The sequence below is a fragment of the Entelurus aequoreus genome, linkage group LG09, assembly GCF_033978785.1.
Source record: "Entelurus aequoreus isolate RoL-2023_Sb linkage group LG09, RoL_Eaeq_v1.1, whole genome shotgun sequence".
NCBI classification, from domain to species: domain Eukaryota; kingdom Metazoa; phylum Chordata; class Actinopteri; order Syngnathiformes; family Syngnathidae; genus Entelurus; species Entelurus aequoreus.
The window spans coordinates 21,403,112-21,425,898 of NC_084739.1; the positions used below are offsets into that span (position 1 = coordinate 21,403,112).

The 22,787-nt window shown below is 37.6% G+C and overlaps 1 protein-coding gene across 1 annotated transcript in view; it reads left to right on the top strand.

Annotated features, from left to right (window-relative positions):
- The first annotated feature begins 2,833 nt into the window (after window positions 1-2,833).
- Window positions 2,834-22,787, top strand: part of LOC133657840 (collagen alpha-1(XIX) chain) — an 82,132-nt gene continuing 62,178 nt past the window's right edge. Inside the window, exons 1-4 of the mRNA XM_062059624.1 lie at window positions 2,834-3,047; window positions 17,004-17,125; window positions 17,797-17,871; window positions 17,954-18,053. Of these exons, the coding sequence (XP_061915608.1) occupies window positions 17,038-17,125; window positions 17,797-17,871; window positions 17,954-18,053 (263 nt within the window). The 5' untranslated portion in view covers window positions 2,834-3,047; window positions 17,004-17,037. The remainder of the gene's footprint in view (window positions 3,048-17,003; window positions 17,126-17,796; window positions 17,872-17,953; window positions 18,054-22,787) is intronic.

Below are 22,787 nucleotides of genomic sequence, written 5' to 3' on the forward strand. Positions count from 1 at the left end.
TGTGTCAACATTGCAACTTTTACTAGTTAAATTTCACCTCATTCCACTTTTTTAAAAGTTTTTTAAATTTTTGCAATAGCATTTCCAGAATGTGTGGCAGGCCGGTAAACAATTAGCTGCGGGCCGCAAATGGCCCCCGGGCCGCACTTTGGACACCCCTGACATAAATGGAACAGTCCACCCACCAGAAACATAAATGTACAAATGATTGTGTATTGTGGCCAAACAGCTCAATTTTTGTTTCATCTGACCACAGAACTTTCCTTTCGGAAGGTCTTATCTTTGTCCACGTGATGTCAGATGATCATTGTATTCTGTTTTTATTCACGATTTACACAACGTGCCAACTTCACTGGTTTTGGGTTTTGTACAAGCCCTTTCCGTTTCACATCTGATTGTACTCAATCTGTAACACATTGGATAAATAAATAAATAATTAAATAAATAAACAAGAAATAAATTAAATTATACTGTTTTCATGAACTAACATAATACAGTCCTTCTCAAATAGTGGTGCAAGGGGCGCAGAATATGATGAAATGGATGAGGAAAGCCAGTGTGTTCCATCCATCCATCCATTTTCTACCGCTTGTCCCTTTTTGGAGTCGCGGGGGGGTTGCTGGAGCCTATCTCAGCTGCATTCGGGCGGTAGGCGGGGTACACCCTGGACAAGTCGCCACCTCATCACAGGGCAGCCAGTGTGTTGTTTCCTTTAATGTTAATAAGCTTACAATGTTACGCAGAGTTATAGTTATACCAATTTGATAAATTATACTATTTATAGTCATGGTGGAAAGTGGATCAAAATATGTTCTTCTTTCTAAGGGGGAGTAACAGAAACTATTTGAGAAGCACTGACATAATAAGAGGAATGTTTTAATAATGTTCAAAACATTTTTATCACATTTGACAGCACCTGAATGTTAATATTTTACCAGTCATTAATTTACTCATCCATGTCTATAGAAGCGACATAATAATAAATACATTTATGGTGTTTAGTGGTGCAAGGACAAATTGTGAAGCAAAATTAAAATTAAATGAAAACAGAGCTTTTTTGTATTGGATTCAAAGATGTACCAATACTTCCGTTTAACTAGTGACGTCACTCGCATACGTCATCATACAAAGACGTTTTCAACCGGAAGTGTAGCAGGAAATTTAAAATTGCACTTTATAAGTTAACCCGGCCGTATTGGCATGTGTTGCAATGTTAAGATTTCTTCATTGATATATAAACTATCAGACTGCGTGGTCGGTAGTAGTGGGTTTCAGTAGGCCTTTAAGTTACGAGATCAACTTCAGATATATCTGTCGATTTTATGCTGGAACTATTATTTTTTTTGTTTTAAGCGCTTTTGTCAAAGGAAACTTTGATGTTTTTATATGGCTACTACACAATATATGCAATATTTACCACATAAAACATTTTAAAGTGAAATATTTGAAGTAATTGGAGCCCTTAAAATAATTCATTATAACATGGATTTTTTTGTCATTATTTATTTTTTTTAGCAATGGCAAAAAAATACAAATAAAGAAAGACAAAAGAAGAAAAAAAACAGCCTGCATGGCAGCTTTTGTGTCAACATTGCAACTTTTTCTTGTTAGATTTCACCTCATTACACTTTTTTTAATGTTCTTTTTTATTTTTACAATAGTATTTCCAGAATGTGTGGCGGGCCGGTAAACAATTAGCTGCGGGCCGCAAATGGCCCCCGGGACGCACTTTGGACACCTCTGGTTTAAGAAAACCTTCAAAGGTGAAATAATTGAAAATTATGAAATATAGTAACAATTACTTATTTTTTTTAACTTTGATGTTCCAGGCAATCTTATTTTCAGTGGAGGTATAGGATAGGCCAGGGGTCGGCAACCCAAAATGTTGAAAGAGCCATATTGGACCAAAAATACAAAAAAATATGTCTGGAGCCGCAAAAAATTAAAAGCCATATTACATACAGATAGTGTGTCATGAGATATAAATTGAATTAAGAGGACTTAAAGGAAACTAAATGAGCTCAAATATACCTACAAATGAGGCATAATGATGGAATATCTACATATAGGTCGCCTAAATAGCATGTTAGCAACGATTAGCTTGCAGTCATGCAGTGACCAAATATGTCTGCACTCCACACAAGTCAATAACATCAACAAAACTCACCTTTGTGCATTCATGCACAACGTTAAAAGTTTGGTGGACAAAATGAGACAGAAAAAGAAGTGGCATAAAACACGTCTTAGAAAGTCAGAGAAAGTTATACATGTAAACAAACTACGGTGAGTTCAAGGACCGCCAAAATTAGTAGGACAAAACGGCGCTCGCCAAATACTCGAATCAGTGAAGCATGTTTAATACAAACAGTGTGATTTATAACAGTTAGGGAGGTTTGTGTCATGTTTGTCCTCCTACAGAAACCATATTAACACAAAAAATATATATTTTTCCCCTCATCTTTTTCCATTTTTCATACATTTTTGAAAAAGCTCCAGAGAGCCACTAGGGCGGCGCTAAAGAACCACATGCGGCTCTAGAGCCGCGGGTTGCCGACCCCCGGGATAGGCAAATATAAGCTTTGGCTTCAGCCTTTACCTTTTTCGGTCATTCTTTTTATTTTCTTTTCTTTCTCTGTGTAAGTGTGTATGATTGTTAAATATGTATAATCTGGTCACACAAAATGGTTGATGGTTGATTATATGACCGAAATAAACTTATTTCATTCATTCATGCAAACATAAAAAATTACGACCACGTGCGTTGTTGCCAAAATAAAGGCGGGAATTGACGCAGACGCGCACGTGCGACCACTTGTGAGTTTGTTGTGTTTGTTTGCGGTGCGGACGACGGAGGAGTGGGAGTGGGAGTGGGAGGGCCACTTCCACCGCCACTAATAAGGAGCTCGATCGGCGGGCGATCCCACTCGGACTTTTATTTTACAAGTCCTCAGAACCGGAGTCGGACCGGTCGTTATCTCGCGTGGATTATGCTCATCTCGCTGCTTTTTTGATTCCGCGCCGCCTTTGAGGAAACTTTCCCCGCTCCTGTAAGTACTTAAGGACTCTCTACTGTTATGTTTCAGTCGGTGTGAATGCAGACCACATTTATGATTGAACCCCTAAATCTTGCCTGCATCAGAACAGCTCCTTTTTCTCCCCCACCTTGTGCGCAGTGGATTCGGACCTTTTTTTAAACATGTGCACCTGTTCGTGGCCAAGTGGGATTTACAGTATGTCGGGCAGCCGAGGATATGAACCCTTATGTATGTAGCAAGGGGAGTAAACAAATCAAATCAAGCAGCCAATCAGCGCGCAGAATCACTTTTCGGGAATATTGAAAGCTGTCAATAAGAGTTTTTTTTTTATTTAAATAAGTTAAAATGTGTATACTTTTTTTTTTTGTATTTCAAGAACAACTAGAAGAGGCAATTCCTGAAGGAATTGTGTGTGAATGCTCCAATGCTGAAGTTGAACTGAAACAGAAATAGAATGTAGTATGAATGTAAGAATAGTTGGAATGTTGGAATGGTTTGAATGTTGCAGAGTTAGAATTTCCAGGAAAACTGGAATTTGGTTTGGAACTTGGGAAAGTGTTAGTTGGATGAGTGAAACAGTTTGAACAAATTGTGTAATTAATTTATTTTTTAATTTTCACAATTAATTTTGAATGGGGGAAAATGTCCCTGAAAACTGTGAATTCTTGGGAAATCCGGGGAAGTTTTTAAATCGTTGAAGGCATAAGCGCCGATCCCGTGGGTGCTTCGGGGCCCGAGCACCCACGGACAATGCCGAGCACCCACGTGGGATTGATGGCAACTTTCAATCTTTAAAATAATTTTTGAAAAGTCAATCCTGTTGTAGTTAATTTTGTGGCGAGTTCGGTCCGTTTTACAAAATAATAAAGCCACAAGTCATATGGGATATTAACTTCGGGAATTTTTGGGGAAAATGTTAAAAGACTTGACTGTTCTGAATAAGTTGAAATGGTTGGTGTTGGAATTTTTCAAATCAGTCGAGAAATGTTGTAGTAGTAACATTTTTAATTGAGAAATGGTATTAAGGAATTCCAGGAATTTCAGGAAAAACAGGGAATTTTTTCAGGTCAAAAAACAACTTTGTTTTTTTGGCCTGATTAAGAGAAATGTTTTGACGGTGCATGGAACAGTTGAAGTGGGTTGAACAATGTGGGAGGACTAGTCGCCAGAAAAAGGGTGAAAAAAGCGTTTGAAAAAAAGGATAAATAATAGTTTCAATTTCCAGGATGAGTGGAATGTGTTGAGGGTGGAATGGTTTGAATCGGTTGAAAAATGTGGAAATGGTGGAAGTTTGAAAAATGGCCAATTCATTTTGAATGGGAAAAATGTCCCGGAAAACCTGGAATTCTGGAAAACGGGGAATTTTTTCAGGACAAAAAACAACTTTGTTCCTGATTAAGAGGAATATTTTGACGGTGGAACGGTTTGAAGTGGGTTGAACAATGTGGGAGGAGTAGTTGCCAGAAAAAAGGGTCAAAAAGGCGTTTGAAAAAAAAGGATACATAATAGTTCCAATCTCCAGGATGAGTGGAATATGTTGAAGGTGGGATGGTTTGAATCGGTTGAAAAATGTGGAAATGGTGGAAGTTTGAAAAATGGCCAATTCATTTTGAATCCGAAAGATGTCCCGGAAAACCTGGAATTCTGGGAAATCTGGGATTTTTTGGAATTTGTCAAGGGAAAGCCCGCGATTCCTGAATAGGCTTAACAGTTTGAAGTTGGAACAGTTTGAATCGGATGTAAAATGTGGAAGGTAGAGCGCGCCAAAATCTGGAGATGAAGAATAACTAGAAGAGTCAATTCCTGAATGAATTGAGTGTGAATGTTCCATTGCTGAAGTTGAACTGAAATGCTGACAGAATGTAGTATTAATGTAAGAATGTTGGAATGGTTTGAATGTTGAGGAGTTAGAATTTCCAGGAAAACCGGAATTTGGTTTGGAACTTGGGGAAAGTGTTAGTTGGATGAGTGAAACAGTTTGAACGAATTGTGTAATTAAATTATTTTTAAATTTTCACAATTAATTTTGAATGGGGGAAAGTGTCCCTGAAAACTGGGAATTCTTGGGAAATCCAGGGAAGTTTTTAAATCGTTGAAGGCATAAGCGCCGATCCCGTGGGTGCTTCGGGGCCCGAGCACCCACGGACAATGCCGAGCACCCACGTGGGATTGATGGCAACTTTCAATCTTTAAAATAATTTTTGAAAAGTCAATCCTGTTGTAGTTAATTTTGTGGCGAGTTCGGTCCGTTTTACAAAATAATAAAGCCACAAATCATAGGGGATATTAACTTCTGGAATTTTTGGGGAAAATGTTAAAAGACTTGACTGTTCTGAATAAGTTGAAATGGTTGGTGTTGGAATTTTTCAAATCAGTCGAGAAATGTTGTAGTAGTAACATTTTTAATTGAGAAATGGTATTAAGGAATTCCAGGAATTTCAGGAAAAACAGGGAATTTTTTCAGGTCAAAAAACAACTTTGTTTTTTTGGCCTGATTAAGAGAAATGTTTTGACGGTGCATGGAACAGTTGAAGTGGGTTGAACAATGTGGGAGGACTAGTCGCCAGAAAAAGGGTGAAAAAAGCGTTTGAAAAAAAGGATAAATAATAGTTTCAATTTCCAGGATGAGTGGAATGTGTTGAGGGTGGAATGGTTTGAATCGGTTGAAAAATGTGGAAATGGTGGAAGTTTGAAAAATGGCCAATTCATTTTGAATGGGAAAAATGTCCCGGAAAACCTGGATTTCTGGAAAACGGGGAATTTTTTCAAGACAAAAAACAACTTTGTTCCTGATTAAGAGGAATGTTTTGACGGTGGAACGGTTGAAGTGGGTTGAACAATGTGGGAGAAATGGGAAAGATGTCCCGGAAAACCTGGAATTCTGGGAAATCTGGGATTTTTTGGAATTTGTCAAGGGAAAGCCCGCGATTCCCGAATAGGCTTAACAGTTTGAAGTTGGAACAGTTTGAATCGGATGTAAAATGTGGAAGGTAGAGCGCGCCAAAATCTGGAGATGAAGAATAACTAGAAGAGTCAATTCCTGAATGAATTGAGTGTGAATGTTCCATTGCTGAAGTTGAACTGAAATGCTGACAGAATGTAGTATTAATGTAAGAATGTTGGAATGGTTTGAATGTTGAGGAGTTAGAATTTCCAGGAAAACCGGAATTTGGTTTGGAACTTGGGGAAAGTGTTAGTTGGATGAGTGAAACAGTTTGAACGAATTGTGTAATTAAATTATTTTTAAATTTTCACAATTAATTTTGAATGGGGGAAAGTGTCCCTGAAAACTGGGAATTCTTGGGAAATCCGGGGATGTTTTTAAATCGTTGAAGGCATAGGCAATGCCGAGCACCCACGTGGGATTGATGGCAACTTTCAATCTTTAAAATAATTTTTGAAAAGTCAATCCTGTTGTAGTTAATTTTGTGGCGAGTTCGGTCCGTTTTACAAAATAATAAAGCCACAAATCATATGGGATATTAACTTCGGGAATTTTTTGGGAAAATGTTAAAAGACTTGACTGTTCTGAATAAGTTGAAATGGTTGATGTTGGAATTTTTCAAATCGGTCGAAAAATGTTGACGTAGTAACATTTTTAATTGTGGAAATGGTATTAAGGAATTTTGGGAAAACCAGGAATTTTTCCGGGTCAAAAAACAACTTTATTGTTTGTCCTGCTTAAGAGGAATGTTTTGACGGTGGAAGGGTTGAAGTGGGTTGAAAAATGTGGGAGGAGTAGTTTCCAGAAAAAAGGGTCAAATAAGGGTTTGGAAAAAAGGGAACTCTGGGAATTTCTGGAATTGTTTAACTTGGAAAAATGATAGTTGGAATTTCGACAATGAGTGGAATGTGTTGATGTTGGAATGATTTAAAGGGGTTGAAAACTGTACGACTTGTGAAATAAATCAAAATTGGACAATTAATTTTGAATGGGGAAAATGTCCCTTAAAACTGGGAATTCTTGGAAATCCGGGAATTTTTAAAAAATTGTTGAAGGAGAGCACACAATTTTGAACAGGCTGAATATTTTGGATTTGGAACGGTTTGAATCGGATGAAAAATGTGGGAATTGTGGAACTTTGAAATATGTCCCATTCATTTCAATGGGAATTTCATGGAAATGTCGGGAAAAGCGGAAATTTTTTGGAAAATGTTAAAAGACTTGACTGTTCTGAATAGTTGGTGTTGGAATTTTTCAAATCGGTCGAGAAATGTTGAAGTAGTAACATTTTTAATTGAAAAATGGTATTAAGGAATTCCAGGAATTTTGGGAAAACCGGGAATTTTTCCAGTTCAAAAAACAACTTTGTTTTTTGTCCTGATTAAAAGGAATGTTTTGACGGTGGAACGGTTGAAGTGGGTTGAACACTGTGGGAGGAGTAGTCGCCAGAAAAAAAGGGTCCAAAAAGCGTTTGGAAAACAAGCATACATGATTGTTCAAATTTCCAGGATGAGTGGAATATGTTGAAGGTGGAATGGTTTGAATCGGTTGAAAAATGTGGAAATGGTGGAAGTTTGAAAAATGGCCAATTCATTTTGAATGGGAAAAATGTCCCGGAAAACCTGGAATTCTGGGAAATCTGGGAATTTTTGGACTGTGTCAAGGGAAAGCCCGCAATTCCCGAATAGGCTGTACAGTTTGAAGTTGGAACAGTTTGAATCGGATGTAAAATGTGGAAGGTAGAGCGCGCCAAAATCTGGAGAAGAAGAATAACTAGAAGAGGCAATTCCTGAATGAATTGAGTGTGAATGTTCCATTGCTGAAGTTGAACTGAAATGCTGACAGAATGTAGTATGAATGTAAGAATAGTTGGAATGTTGGAATGGTTTGAATGTTGAAGAGTTTGAATTTCCAGGAAAACCGGAATTTGGTTTGGAACTTGGGAAAGTGTTAGTTGGATGAGTGAAACAGTTTGAACGAATTGTGTAATTAAATTATTTTATTTAATTTTCAAAATTAATTTTGAATGGGGGAAAATGTCCCTGAAAACTGGGAATTCTTGGGAAATCCAGGGATGTTTTTAAATCGTTGAAGGCATAGGCGCCGCATAGGGGAGCACACAATTTTAAACAGGCTCAATATTTTGGATTTGGAACGGTTTGAATCGGATGAAAAATGTGGGAATTGTGGAACTTTGAAAAATGTCCCGTTCATTTCAATGTGAATTTCATGGAAATGTCGGGCAAAGCGGTAATTCTTGGGGAAAATGTTAAAAGACTCAACTGTTCTGAATGAGTTGAAATGGTCGGTGTTGGACTTTTTTCAAATCAGTCGAGAAATGTTGACGTAGTAACGTTTTTAATTGAGAAATGGTATTAGGAATTCCAGGAATTTCGGGAAAACCAGGAATTTTTCCAGTTCAAAAAACAACTGCATTTTTTGTCCTGATTAAGAGGAATGTTTTGACAGTGAAACGGTTGAAGTGGGTTGAAAAATGTGGGAGGCGTAGTCGCCATAAAAAAGGGTCAAAAAGGGCTTGGAAAAAAATGGGAATTCTGGGAATTCCTGGAATTATTTTTGAACTTGGAAAAATTATAGTTTGAATTTCCAGGATGAGTGGAATGTGTTGAAAGTGGAATGGTTTGAATCGGTTGAAAAATGTGGAAATGGTGGAAGTTTTAAAAATGGCCAATTCATTTTGAATGGGAAAAATGTCCTGGAAAACCTGAAATTCCGGGAAATCTGGGAATTTTTGGAATGTGTCAAGGGAAAGCCCGCTATTCCCGAATAGGCTGAACAGTTTGAAGTTGGAACGGTTTGAATCGGATGGAAAATATGGAAAGTAGAGCGCGCCAAAATCTGGAGAAGAATAATAATAATAAGTTATAATAAGTTGAATAATAAATAGATGAATTTTGGTGTAGAAAACCATATGTGTGAATACTTTGGAGCGTTCACACAATACTGTGATCATGTCCGTGAGAAAGGATTGGAATGTTGCAGGGAACAAATCATGTTTACATAATTCCATAAGCACAGCAGCTGCATGTATGCATAATAACATTCACACAAACAAGGAAGGTGATACTTCTGTAGTGCCACTTGTCCCGTGGTCACTTCACTTGAAGTGGTCACTTAATCCCCGCACGCCATCATCCAAACTTCTGACTACCGGTACATGTATGGGAGGTGTATCTGGTGAACAATGACTATAGTTCCAGGATTTCAGTTCAACCTCGAGGTTGAACTGAAATCCTGGAATTTTTTTTAGAATTGTTGAAGTAGAGCACACCATTCCTGAATAGGCTGAATATTTTGAAGTTGGAACAGTTTGAATGAGATGAAAAATGTGGGAATTGTGGAACTTTGAAAAATGTCCCATTCATTTCAATGGGAATTTCATGGGAATGTCGGAAAAAGCGAGATTAAAAAAAAAAAGGTAAACAACTTGAATGGTCTGAATGAGTTGAAATGGTTGGTGTTGAAATTTTTCAAATCAGTCGAGAAATGTTGAAGTAGTAACATGTTGAATTGAGAAATGGTATTATGGAAATCCTGGAATGTTATTTTGAATGTCCAGAATGAGTGAAATGTGTTGTTGTTGAAATGGTTTGAATAAGTTGAAAAATATGGGAATTGTGCAACTTGGAAAAATGTCCCATTCATTTCAATGGGAACTTCCTGGAAATTTGGGAATTTGGGGGAGAGCGGAATTTTTTGAAAATGATTAGGAGCATGAATGTCATAAATGAGCTGACTTGGTTGGTGTTGGAATTGTTTAAATCGGGCAATAAATGTTGAAGTAGTAAATGTATTAGGGAATTTCGGGAAAACCTGACATTGTTTAGAACTTGGAAAAAGAGTAGTTTGAATTTCTAGAATGATGGAATGTGTTAGATAGATATATAGATAGTACTTTATTGATTCCTTCAGGAGAGTTCCCTCAGGAAAATTAAAAGGTGTTAAAGGTGGAATGGTTTGAATGGGTTGAAGAATGTGGGGATTGTGGAAGTTTGAAAAATGGCCAATTCATTTTGAATGGGTAAAATGCAAAAAAAAGGAATTATGGGAAATCTGGGAATTTTTTGTAGAATTGTTGAAGTAGAGCACACAATTCCTGAACAGGCTGAATATTTTGAAGTTGGAACAGTTTGAATCAGATGAAAAATGTGGGAATTTTGGAACTTTGAAAAATGTCCCATTGATTTAAATGGGGATTTCCCAAAAAAAGTAAAAAACTTGAATGGTCTGAATGAGATGAAGTGGTTGGTGTTTGAATTTTTCAAATCGGTCGAGAAATGGTATTACGGAATTCCTGGAATTTCGGTAAAACCGGGAATTTTTACAGTTCAAAAAACAAGTTTGTTTTTAGTCTTAATTAAGAGGAATGTTTTGACGGTGGAACGGTTGAAGTGGGTTGAAAAATGTGGGAGTAGTAGTCGCCAGAAAAAAGGGTGGAAATAGGGCTATGGAAAACCAGGAATTATGGAAAATCTTTGAATTTTTTTGAACTTGGAAAAAGGGTAGTTTTGAATTTCCAGAATGGTGGAATGTGTTGAAGGTGGAATGGTTTGAATTAATTGAAAAATGTGTAAATGGTCGTAGTTTAAAAAATGTCCAATTATTTTTGAATGGGGAAAATGTCCCGGAAAACCTGGAATTCTGGGAAATCTGTGAAATTTTTGAATTTGTAAAGGGAAAGCCCGCGATTCCCGAATAGGCTGAACAGTTTGAAGTTGGAACAGTTTAAATCGGATGAAAAATGTGGAAGGTAGAGCGCGCCAAAATCTGGAGAAGAAGAAGAAGTTGTTGAATAATAAATAGATACATTTTGGTGTAGAAAACCATATAAGCATTCACACAATTATTTATTTCGAATGTAACCTTCCTCTGATTATAATACCCTCATCTATCAAGGCAGAAAGTAAATTAAATATCAACACAACCATGGAAAACACTTAAAACAATCAATGTTAACACCATTCTAAAATCACAGTTTACAATTGACAATAACCTATTTAAATAAAGGTGGAAATATAAGGAGTATGTAAGAAATGCTTTATAAAGTGTAACAGCATAGTGCAAAGTGTAAACATGTAAACATAGAGAAACTTGAGAAGAGCATTTTTGGCAGGTTTAGTGCCAGGAAGTCCTGTGGTCTGTGTGACATTTAATTTGATCTGTTATCTATTTACGTATGGAATTGAATTTATGTTATGCAGTAATTATTATTTAAATATTATTGGACCAAATTATGAATTTAAAGTGGCACATTTGTTATATTCTGTTATTCATTTCATTCATGCAGTCCTGCACTTTAGTTGTTAACTGTCATTCGTATTCTTCGCGGTTTCTTCCGACCCCCCCAGTAAAAATATATTGTAAATCAAATGTTGACATCGATTACGTGCCTATCGCGATATATATTGATGTTGTTTTATCAGCCTAGCCCAAGTTGTGGTGTCCTGTGGAAAAATAGCGCCGCTTTTAGTTAGTCTTGAAATTGAATTACAATCAAAAGCTACTGTCAATCCACGTCAAACATGTTTTGTTCATGTGTTGTGATAATATTCAAGAAAATTTCGACCTCCATAGCGAGGTTACATTGCATGCCAACTATTATTAGTTTACTCATTTACCGTTAGTAGTTGATTACTTTCTGTTGTAACATGTTTCTGTCTACACTTCTGTTAAAAAGTGCTAAGCACTTATTCTTCTGTTGATTGGATACTTTACATTAGTTTTGAAGGCTATACATTTGTGTATCGATCCAATGACAAGTACAAAACCCAAAACCAGTGAAGTTGGCACGTTGTGTAAATCGTAAATAAAAACAGTATACAATGATTTGAAAATCATTTTCAACCTATATTCAAATGAATACACTGCAAAGACGAGATATTTAACATTCAAACTGGTAAACTTTGTTATTTTTTGCAAATATTAGCTCATTTGGAAATTGATGCCTGCAACATGTTTCAAAAAAGCTGGCATTAGTAGCAAAAAAGACTGAGAAAGTTGAGGAATGCTCATCAAACGCTCATTTGTAACATCCCACAGGTGAACAGGCTAATTGGGAACAGGTGGGTGCCATGATTGGGTATAAAAGCAGCTTCCATGAAATGCTCAGTCATTCACAAACAAGGATGGGGTGAGGGTCACCACTTTGTGAACAAATGCGTGAGCAAATTGTAAAACAGTTTAAGAACAACATTTCTTAACAAGCTATTGCAAGGAATCTGGAGAAATCATTGCAAGGCCCAAAACCAACATTGAATGCCCTCAGGCGGTACTGCATCAAAAAGCGACATTAGTGTGTAAAGGATATCACCACATGGGCTCAGGAACACTTCAGAAAACCACTGTCAGTAACTACAGTTGGTCGCTACATCTGTGAGTGCAAGTTAAAACTCTACTATGCAAAGGGAAAGCCATTCATCAACAACACCTAGAAATGCCGCCGGATTTGCTGGGCCCGAGTTCATCTAAGCGCAGATGACGTGCAGAATTGCGCATGCGCTGTGACAACACAGCTAGAATGTGTCATCAACATGAATCATCACGATGGCACTAATGGAAGCAACACAATTTAAATCGAAGATTTTTGCAATTAAATTAGTTGATTAATCGTTTCCGCTCTACAGTAGTGCTAAAATTTCAGTTTATTGTAATGTAGCAACCGTTGTCTGTCTTGCCAAAATTACAAAGTACAAACAAGTAATAGCATAGTACAAAAATGTGAATAGAGTATACTTAAGTATACGGAAAGTCTGGAATTTATATTGGTAGTATGTTATTAATTTGCCAAACCTCTATTTTACTTGGTGTCATATCGGTAAGAAAATGTTTGGTATCGCTTATGACTATCCTTTATCAGAGATGTGTAAATGTAACAGTCATGTAAATTGCATGGTTGTGGTGCCTATCACCACAGTAGTGGGGTCCAGCAAAAGTATACATACAGTACAAAAAGAAAAAAAAAACATCCAAAAAAACAATTATAAAAGCATTTTAAAATAAACAAAAAAAATGCATAAAGTAAGGAACTGTTAAGCAGCTTTTTGGCATGAGGCAGTGCAAGTCTTTCCCATTGCAAACCATAATAATTAACATAGCTCTTCAATTCTGAAATTAATCACTAAAATGACATAGGGGCAAAGTGACTTTTAGTGTTTTGGCACATGTAGTCCACTTACTTCGCATACAGTGATTCACAGTCAATGACATTAATGTAGGGCGACTCTTACCTTCCTCACAGTGGCACGACAGCCTTGAAGACGCGAGCGTGCCACATGGGACTGCACGTGCTCACAAGTGGATGTTTCCAGGTTCACTTCTTTCAAGTCACCCCCTCCATCACCACACTGTTGACAGCGCTTGGATCATAACGCAAATGATTTAATGGCGCACATACAGCCAGGATGAAGTGTGTTTCTAAGCATCTGTAAAACCCCCAATGAGAGTCAGCCTGTGTGTATTGTTCATATAATCTTCACACAATGACTTTTAATTACATGTCTGGACAAATATCTTGAGTTGTGAGTACCTAGACCACTGGAATGTATAATAATAACAGAAGAACAATGCACTAAAAGAACAATGTATGCATTTACTTGTTTCATTGGCTTGGAGTAATTTAAAAAGTATAGAATATACACGTCTACTGCCAAAAAATGGTATCACAAATGTAACAGGAGCGTCAATGATCAATGAATTAATTTATATTATACCTTAAAGTACCAGTAAAGTGGAAAAACAAGTTAAAGTTAAAAGTTAAAGCACCACTGATAATCACACACACACTGGGTGTGGTGAAATTACACTCTGCATTTGACCTGTCCCCTTGTTCCACCCCCTGGGATGTGAGGGGAGCAGTGGTGGCCGCGCTCAGGAATCATTTTGGTGATTAAACCCCCAAATCCCACCCTTGATGCTTAGTGGAAGGTAATGGGTCCCATTTTTATAGTTTCTGGTATGACTCGGAACTTACAACCTACCAATCTCAGGGCGGACACTCTAACTACAAGGCCACTGTTGCCTCTATATTGAAGCTATTATCATATATTTCTGATTTATAACACCAAAACACTTCCAAAGTTTGCAAATAGTATCAATCTCACGGCAAATCCCGAGCCATTTTGAGTGATAATGAGGAAGCCAGTCACGTGATTGTGTGACGTCGCGCTAAGAACCAAATATATTTTCCCTATCAACAACAATGCTATTAAAGCAGACTTTATGAGAGCCAACAACTATTACTTTTGGAAACAATATGATCCAGAACCTTATGTTTTTGAGCCCGAACACAAAGAGGATGAGTAATAAGTTTTAGAAGCTGAGTAAAGGATGCAGTTTCATTGTGACACTAGCATCCGCAGAATTGGTAGGTGTTAAACATACAAACTAAGAATAACAAACCAGAATAAAACAAACACTTACTGTGATATTTCCACTCTCGCTGGGATGTCGACCGACGGGACACTCACATAATTCCGTTTAGATGAAGATTTAATCGCCATTGTCAAGAAGGGTTAAAAAAAAAGTTCCTAGCTAGATAGCAGCATAAGCTAAAATAGTCTGTCTGCATTGGCGCTTATAATAACAATATCACTCAAATTTGGGTAATTTCAGGTCACGACATGTAAATGGAATATTGTTGGTCGTTTCTGGATGTTTTTAGAGCGTATAATGAGCGCAAAAAAGGACCCTCGATCTGTTGAATTAGTTATTGGCTATTTATTTATGATTTTGAATGCATAAAAAAAAACAAGCATATGTTTTCTTGTCTTGCATAAGAATTGTGAACGATAAACAGCACATCTCTTTCCAATTTTTGCGTATTTCCGATCTGATAACCTTGTCAGAGTACTGTGGCGTCAATATCCGAAAATAGCCAGAGCACAATATTCAAAATGGCGGACTGAATTTGTGGCATTTTGTTATGTTTAAATGGTGTTTTCACATACTTTGAGGATTGGGACTACAATTGGATTGGTTCACAAATAAGCATATCAAGTCAACTTGTTTTTCCACTCTACTGCTACTTTAAATGAAGACACATAGGTTTTGGTGAACAAGTGGGGTATCTCTCTGAAAATAAAACATAGTTAACATTATAATATGCACAATTTCTTGTATTACACTTAGATCAATAAAAATACAAATTGTCATTAATGTCTTATAATAATAATAATAATAATAATACCTGGGATTTATATAGCGCTTTTCTAAGTACCCAAAGTCGCTTTACATGTTAAAAACCCATCATTCATTCACACCTGGTGGTGGTAAGCTACTTTCGTAGCCACAGCTGCGTGGCTGCCAATTTGCGCCTACGGCCCCTCCGACCACCACCTATCATTCATTCAACATTCATTCACCGGTGTGAGCGGCACCGGGGGCATGGGTGAAGTGTCCTGCCCAAGGACACAACGGCATGGTAAGAGGCGGGGAGCGAACCTGCAACCCTCAGGTTTCTGACACGGGCGCTCTACCCACTACGCCATGCCGCCCCGATAAGATGAACAGATCCAACTTACCTAGGACAGATCCAAGCACAGTTGAAAGAAGTGTTATCAAATGATAATGTTTTGAATGACAATCATTTCAGTAGTTGATTAATTTATAGGGCTGTCAAAAATAACAAGTTAACTAAGAAATGTTGCATTAATCGTGTATATACACAAATTAGTCACGTACGATTATGAGACTGTACACCTTTACCTTAACCACGGATTGTTATCTGAAAGGTTGTTATAAGGTGCATATGTCTAAAGATTAGTGAGAAACTCCTGACTGGCGTGCTCGCTGAAAAATGTCACTCCTAAATAAACCCTGACTTGATAAAACTGTCAAATTATATGCATTATAAAAAAATCCCCAAAAATGTTTCTAAATTATTTTATTATTTTTTATTACAATAAAATTACCTTAGTGTCAAAATATTAGAGTCATTTTAAGTTCATTTGAATTATGCAAGGGAGTAATAAATTGCGGTTGATCAGGATTAATCTAAATTAAAAAGTAATTGTTCCAATTATAAAAAAAAATATCATTTGGCAGCTATAAACTTTAGGATTAATACAATTTATTTTATATATAATACTCGTGTTTTATTTTGCATGAGCAAAGATGCTCAAGAAAAAAAGGAATTTAACTACTCGGCGTTTATCAAACACCTTTAACATCATCTTCATGTTTAAAAAATACTGTCTATTTTCCTAAGCAAACATTTAACATCTAATATTTTAAAGGGGTCCTATTATGCAAAACTAACTTTTCGTACCTATTGGTAACTGATGTTGTATATTTGGGATCTGCCCCAATGTTTTTTTTTATCAAACCATGGAGGCATCGCGGTGATATTTACAAAACAATCTTGCCCTCTTTCATACTTCCTCCAAACGAGTCATTTGAAATTTTCTCTGTCCTGGGACGTTTTTCACACCGGTGAAGTCAGCGGAATGTCCATACATGGTAGAAATTGTTGTGGGGCTGACTGGCTTGTACATGCACATGCATCCTCCACTGTTGCCATTTCTAATACAAAGCAGCGTATAACTTACTGTATATGTCAGTAGACTATATCGAAGCGATAAAACTACAACATGGATAACGGGGAGAAGACGCAGCCTAAGTGGAGGTACGTAAATAACACCGCCCACAAAATGGTGCATCCTGAAGAGACTGTCAGAAAGTAGTTTTTAAGGCGGTCTGTAAAACGTAATCATGCGAAATTTTGACCAGAGAATTACCATTAAAAAAACCGAATAAATAATGATGATACAAAAATAATATGACCCCTTCGAAGTGTTTCTGTGAAAATAAAACTCTTCCCTGTAGTGTGCATAATACTTTATTTCCGTCAACACTTCTGTCATGTTTTTCTTTTTGTCACTACCAGATCAATTACCTATGGTACTACAAACAAGTTAGTAGTACCATACAGAAAATGGTAAATTGCTCCAATAGCAAAACATAGTGGGTTTAAAATGAAATCCTGCATTGTGCCTCATCCATTCAAGGTTTTCAAGAAAGCAGTCTACCAGTGTCAGAACCATGATCTGCCTGCTAAGATGGACTACTCTCCTTTGGACTGTACTCTTAATTCCTTGCACTTTTGGAATGGCAGTGAATGAACGAACAGGTACCTTTCATCTTTTGCGCTATACCTGCATTATCCGTTCCATCCTTACCCTTTCCATCCTTTGTAACTGAGCTACTGTGTGGAACAATTTCCCTTGTGGATCAATAAAGTTAGTCTAAATCTAAGTAAGCCTACAGCTTTTCTTTATTTTTATGTATTCCACCATGCATACCAGTTTCAGTCTTGGCAGAGATTTATACTCTTCTAAATGACATACCGACCGATACATGGGCATTATAGCATCGCTCAAACACAGTGGTTTTTCAAACTTTTTTCCACCAAGTACCACTTCAGAAAACACCAAGTACCACCATAATGACCAACATGAAAATACAGTCGCGCAGTAGGCCTAAATCATTAAAAACAAGGCAGAGGTTTTTTACACACCGTTTGAACAGTAACACTGTGTTTGTATATTTAATTTAGCGATTCTTTAGCGTAACACTAGCTGGAGGATGCGTACCACTAGTTTGAGAATCTCTGCTCTAACATACACATACAGAACTAGTAGGTAGTAGGCTTTGAATGCAACTCTTAAATATAATTACAAATATCCTTCTGAATGTATTTTGAGTTTTGGGAAGATGCACCTATGATGTTTTAAACTTCTCAGGCCTGTTTCCAAGTGTAATTGCCAGTTTATCACAAATGATCATTTTGTTTTCTTTCAGATGTCTCATGTTCACGATTGAATGTGGATGAAAGCAGGTTTTCAGATGTCTTGGATCGTCCTCTGGAAATCACAGGTACGCACAGAAAAAGCACATCTGCAATCTAATTAAAACTGTGCATTTAAACCCGCAAACTCTCTATGATGCTCTTTTGCAGGATTTGATCTGACAGAAAAGTTTCTTTTGAGAAAAGGGACAGTCACAGAAGACCTGCCTTCATTTCGCCTGGGAAGCAGCCCACTTATCAAGCCAACCAAGTGAGTCGCACATGCATTAGGTGTATGCTCCACCTGCATTGGGGGTTTTAGATGCAGTTGTGAGAGAACAGATGTCCTGTACATAATATCCCAGTATGTACTGCTTTGTACCCCTCTGTCCCTTGGCAATGTGGCGCAATGTGACTCGAACCCTCTCATGTGTAGCCAAGACTGTAAACAGTCTTAAAGTGCAGAGTTCCTTTAGATTAACAGCCATGGTATTACTTTGTGTCCTCTCCCAGTCATTGGAGTTGATAACAACTGCAATACTAAAGGCCAAATAGTAGCGCTGGATCGGGGGTGACTATTTGCCTTTTTCAACTTCGCCGCAGCTGTGTCCCCTTGTTTACCTGGTTAAAGAGTGTACTCACTTGAAAGATTCCCTCAAAAGGATTGCACGCTGAAGGAGACACAATTACATTTCTGGATCCCTCATTACACACATGCAAGGGTTGCATAAATTCCAGGAGTGTGCGTGTCTTGCCAGAACACAGGCTCAAATTTGATTGTGTCGTCTAGCTACAGTGCAAAGCTGGCGCTTAGAAATAAAGTTTCTTTCAAGTGCAGTTATCAGTGGAGGACTAAAGGAAGTGGAATGGCTCAGCATGCTAAGCACACCCACACACCAAGCAATATGACACAAGAAGCTAACTTCTAAAGCTTCAATGTAAAGTAGGAGTACTCGATACAGACATCAATACTATCTATACCTATGGTATTAGTCGATAATTAATACTAAAGTGATTGGATCAATATTTTTCTTTTTCTTATTATTCTGAAAACATTGTTGGGTTGTTTTTGTTATTGCGTACAAACTCAGAGAGTGAGTCTCTGGATACAGGAATGCTTTGGGGGCAAATGGAAGCCAATTGTAGTGTTTGCTATTGTGCACGAACCACTTTATTTTGTGAAAAAAAATGTATGTACCATTCAATACCACAAATGTATTACAGAAATACTAGCAAATTCTAGATTTAATAAGGTAAGCTTTATAAGTGAAGTGATTTGTATTTATATAGCGTTTTTTCTTTAGAGACTCAAAACGCTTTCAATTGTAAAACCCATTGTCCACATCTTAATCTGCATTTAAACCAGTATGGTTGGCACTGGCAGAAAGGTGGGTAAAGTATCTTGCCCAAGGACACAACGGCAGTGACTAGGATGGCGGGAGCTGGAATCGAACCAGGAACCCTCAAATCTCTGCCCGTCTGCTCTACCATCTTAGCCACTTTCCCCATAACACGTAACATAAGAATGTGTTATTGTGTTTACTTAAGCTACTTGCTATAAAACATTTTTAGTTGTATAATTCTACCGTCAAAGTATCAAATCTGGACTGAAAATCTGTCACGGCTGGGCCTTATGTTGCGTTTTTTTAGTGTTCTCAGATGTTTAGTTCGTGTCCTGGGCTTTTATTTTAGCGGCTCTTCCGGATTTGTTGGTGTTTTCCCCTGGCTGCTTCACTTCTGTCCTCTCAACACTATCCTTTTTCTACCTTCGTTGTCAAGACATTGTTGTTGTTGTCGTTTCACTGGACTACAGAGGATCCTTTCGATGCTAAGCCCATACACGCACTACTTTGTGGACGACGTCTGCTCCACATTTTCCATGAGTGTTTTGCTTGGTTTAAGTCTGTTTTGTTTTGTTTTTGCTGCTCTCGTTTTTGTTCGTTTTTTTACCTCACGCTGTTACCTCGTTCGTCTACATCCTAAAAATCACTACAACCTCCTGCGTCTTCCACAACGTATCGCTTATCAACGTTTAAAAAAATTGAATTATTTAGAGGCCAAAAAAAATCAAACCAGGATCGAAGGCCAGAAATGTGGATCGGGACATCTCTACTAGATAGTTTTATAAAACGCCTAAATTGACTGCCAAAATAAATATGATTTGGGCAGAACTTAGCTGTTAGTCATTATAATGTACTGACCTGAAAAAAAGAGAACCCTTCTCTTTTAAAAATTATTTTTGTAAAAAAAAGATGTTTGGACAAAAATATATCAATCAATCCCAATATCAATGTAGTAACATCTTGTAGATTGAAACAAAAAAAAGTATGGATTGTTTAATAGCTGTTTGACAGTTTTTTGATAACTGCTTCATTGATTGCCTTAAAGTAATAATAATAAATAATAATTGTTTAGTCAAGGTTTCTGTGGTTTATCCGTTATACAGTGCTCAATACCGGGGTAGAGCGGAATATACACAAGGTCAGGAAAAAACACACAGGCTATTTCATCCATACAAGCCTGTTTCGCAGAGCAGAGAAACCTGCGAACAGGCTTGTAGGGATGAAATAACCTCTGTGTTTTTTCCTGACCAAACGTATAATAATTGTTTAAAAAATATAGCGCTTTTTCTAGATACTCAAAGCGCTTCATAGAGAACTGAGAACCCCTCATTCATTCACTCCACATTCACACACTGATGGTGGTAAGTTACATTTGTAGCCACAGCTGCCCAGGGGAAGACTGATGGAAACAAGCCTATGAATTTGCACCTACGGCCCCTCCGACCACCACCAAAACATTCACTTTCATACATAAAGTGTCTTGACCGAGGAAACAACGGCCGTGACTAGCACGGAGGAAGCTGGAATCGAACCGGGACGGCTAACTAACTTGCACAACTTTTGAGACATCTCTGTGTCGTGCATGCATCTCTCTAGGTCGGTGCTTTATGTGAGTGACAAGAAGAAGATCTTTGACTCACCAATGACCAAATGCATGTCTTTTTTGTAGGCTAAAATACCGCATTGGGGTTAATAAAGTACTTCGTAGGACAGAAGTGTGGAAGTGTCACATGCAGGTTGACTCGAGGCAGCCTGAATAAACTCTGCTCAGAGTAATAATTTAATTGGCCCTGGCTAATAAGGACAAATGGTGAGGCAAGCCATTTGAAAGGCAATCATTTGTATCATAATTTATATAGAATTATTCCACACATGTCGTAGGGTCAAAGTGTGGCAGTGGGGCGAAAAGTCTGTGCATGTATAATAAGACAGGAATTTTAATACTGTATATGTAACTACATAAATGACACTCACTTACCGGAGACCTTTATGCTTTGGTCAGCCGGTAGGAATGTTCTTCCACTTCACTGATACGATGATACACTTGAACGTTGAGTATGATTTAACATTCATGCGGGCCTATTGCACTTGTGTCTTCGAACTCCTGACACTCGTGTTCTTTGTTTGTGTCCTTATGTTGAAGAGAGAAGATATTGTCATTCTTCCAGGAAGGGAATGATATTTTTAGTCCTTTACGCGACACGCGAGCGTGTAAGTGACTGCCGCTCTCATCTGGGCCAGGTGATTTGCGGCTATACTTCCTGGCTTCGTCACCCCGCTGAAAATAAAAAAATGTTCAGCCCCTCGCTCTGTTTCTGTCAGCTCGTCGTGTCCGAGAAGATGCTTCTTCTCAATGACACTGCTGACACGGACATTGGTTATGGTGGCGGCGCCCGCAGTCCCTCTGGTATCCAATTATCTAAGTACTCTGACAGGTGATACTGCATGTCAGCTGAGGAGCGAACGGCACCAAGTGCGAGACCCCTTCTGTCCCCCTCACCCCTTCCTTCGCAGCCACTAAAACACTGCTCCTTTTAAGTGCAGCGGTATGCTCCGTTCTCTCCACCTTGCTAATGTTATGCTGGCTCTCTTGCCTAATTCACGTCATAACGCATAGATCGGGACAAGGAGCATTTGTGTGAGGTGACAAATTGTTGGACAGTCTCAAGGCTCAGTATGGCTGTCCTGTGTGATCACGTTTGCCTCCTATCCTAACAGAAGTATAACTTATCACTTCATTACATGCAAGATACTGCATGCACTATTTACTTCGCATTAGGATTTTGCGATATAGACGATATAAATGATATAGATTTGGTCGACAATGGAGCTTTTAATACTGTTGTTATGTCGTGATAATACATGTGTGAAGACACATTCTAGCTGTGTCTTGACAGTGACAAGCGGACAAACGCGTCCAACGCAATGTAGCATTCTCGCTAGCGGCTAACGCCCCTCCACAACACAAAGCCACTTCTAATAAATCAATTCATGCCTCCATTGTGGCAAATAAATTATGTTTATAACCATTAGAGTTGTCACTGGAGGACAAAGAATAGTTGAACATACTACACTACACAGTGTAGGAGGATACAATAAGCCATTTTATATACAGTATATATATATATATATATATATATATATATATATATATATATATATATATATATATATATATATATATATATATATATATATATATATATATATATATATATATATATATATATATATATATATATATCAGTGACGTGCAGTCAGGGGAGGCAGGTGAGGCGGGGCCTCACGTGCCATCATGGAAAGAAAAAAAAATGCAAAAAGAAAAAATAATAATTAAATTGTTATGTGTATCCAGTGATTATACTATAAAATTATTTTCCATTTAACTTCACCAGTTTTAGATTATTTTTATTCAAAATCGCTGAATTTTCACATTTGCCGTTCAAATACTGAGAAGAGACTTGCGGTGAGTCACCAGCCAGTTGAGCCTCACCATGGATTGCGCAATGACTCGGCTAACTGCTGGCCTGCTGTGCAGTGAGACCGTATTGCTATATGAATTATATTATACATTTCCATAGTTTATTTAGCTGAGGTATATAATGTACAGTGTTTTTTGTCAACAACTGTATGTGTGTAACGTATTTCTTGTGCTGAGCAAT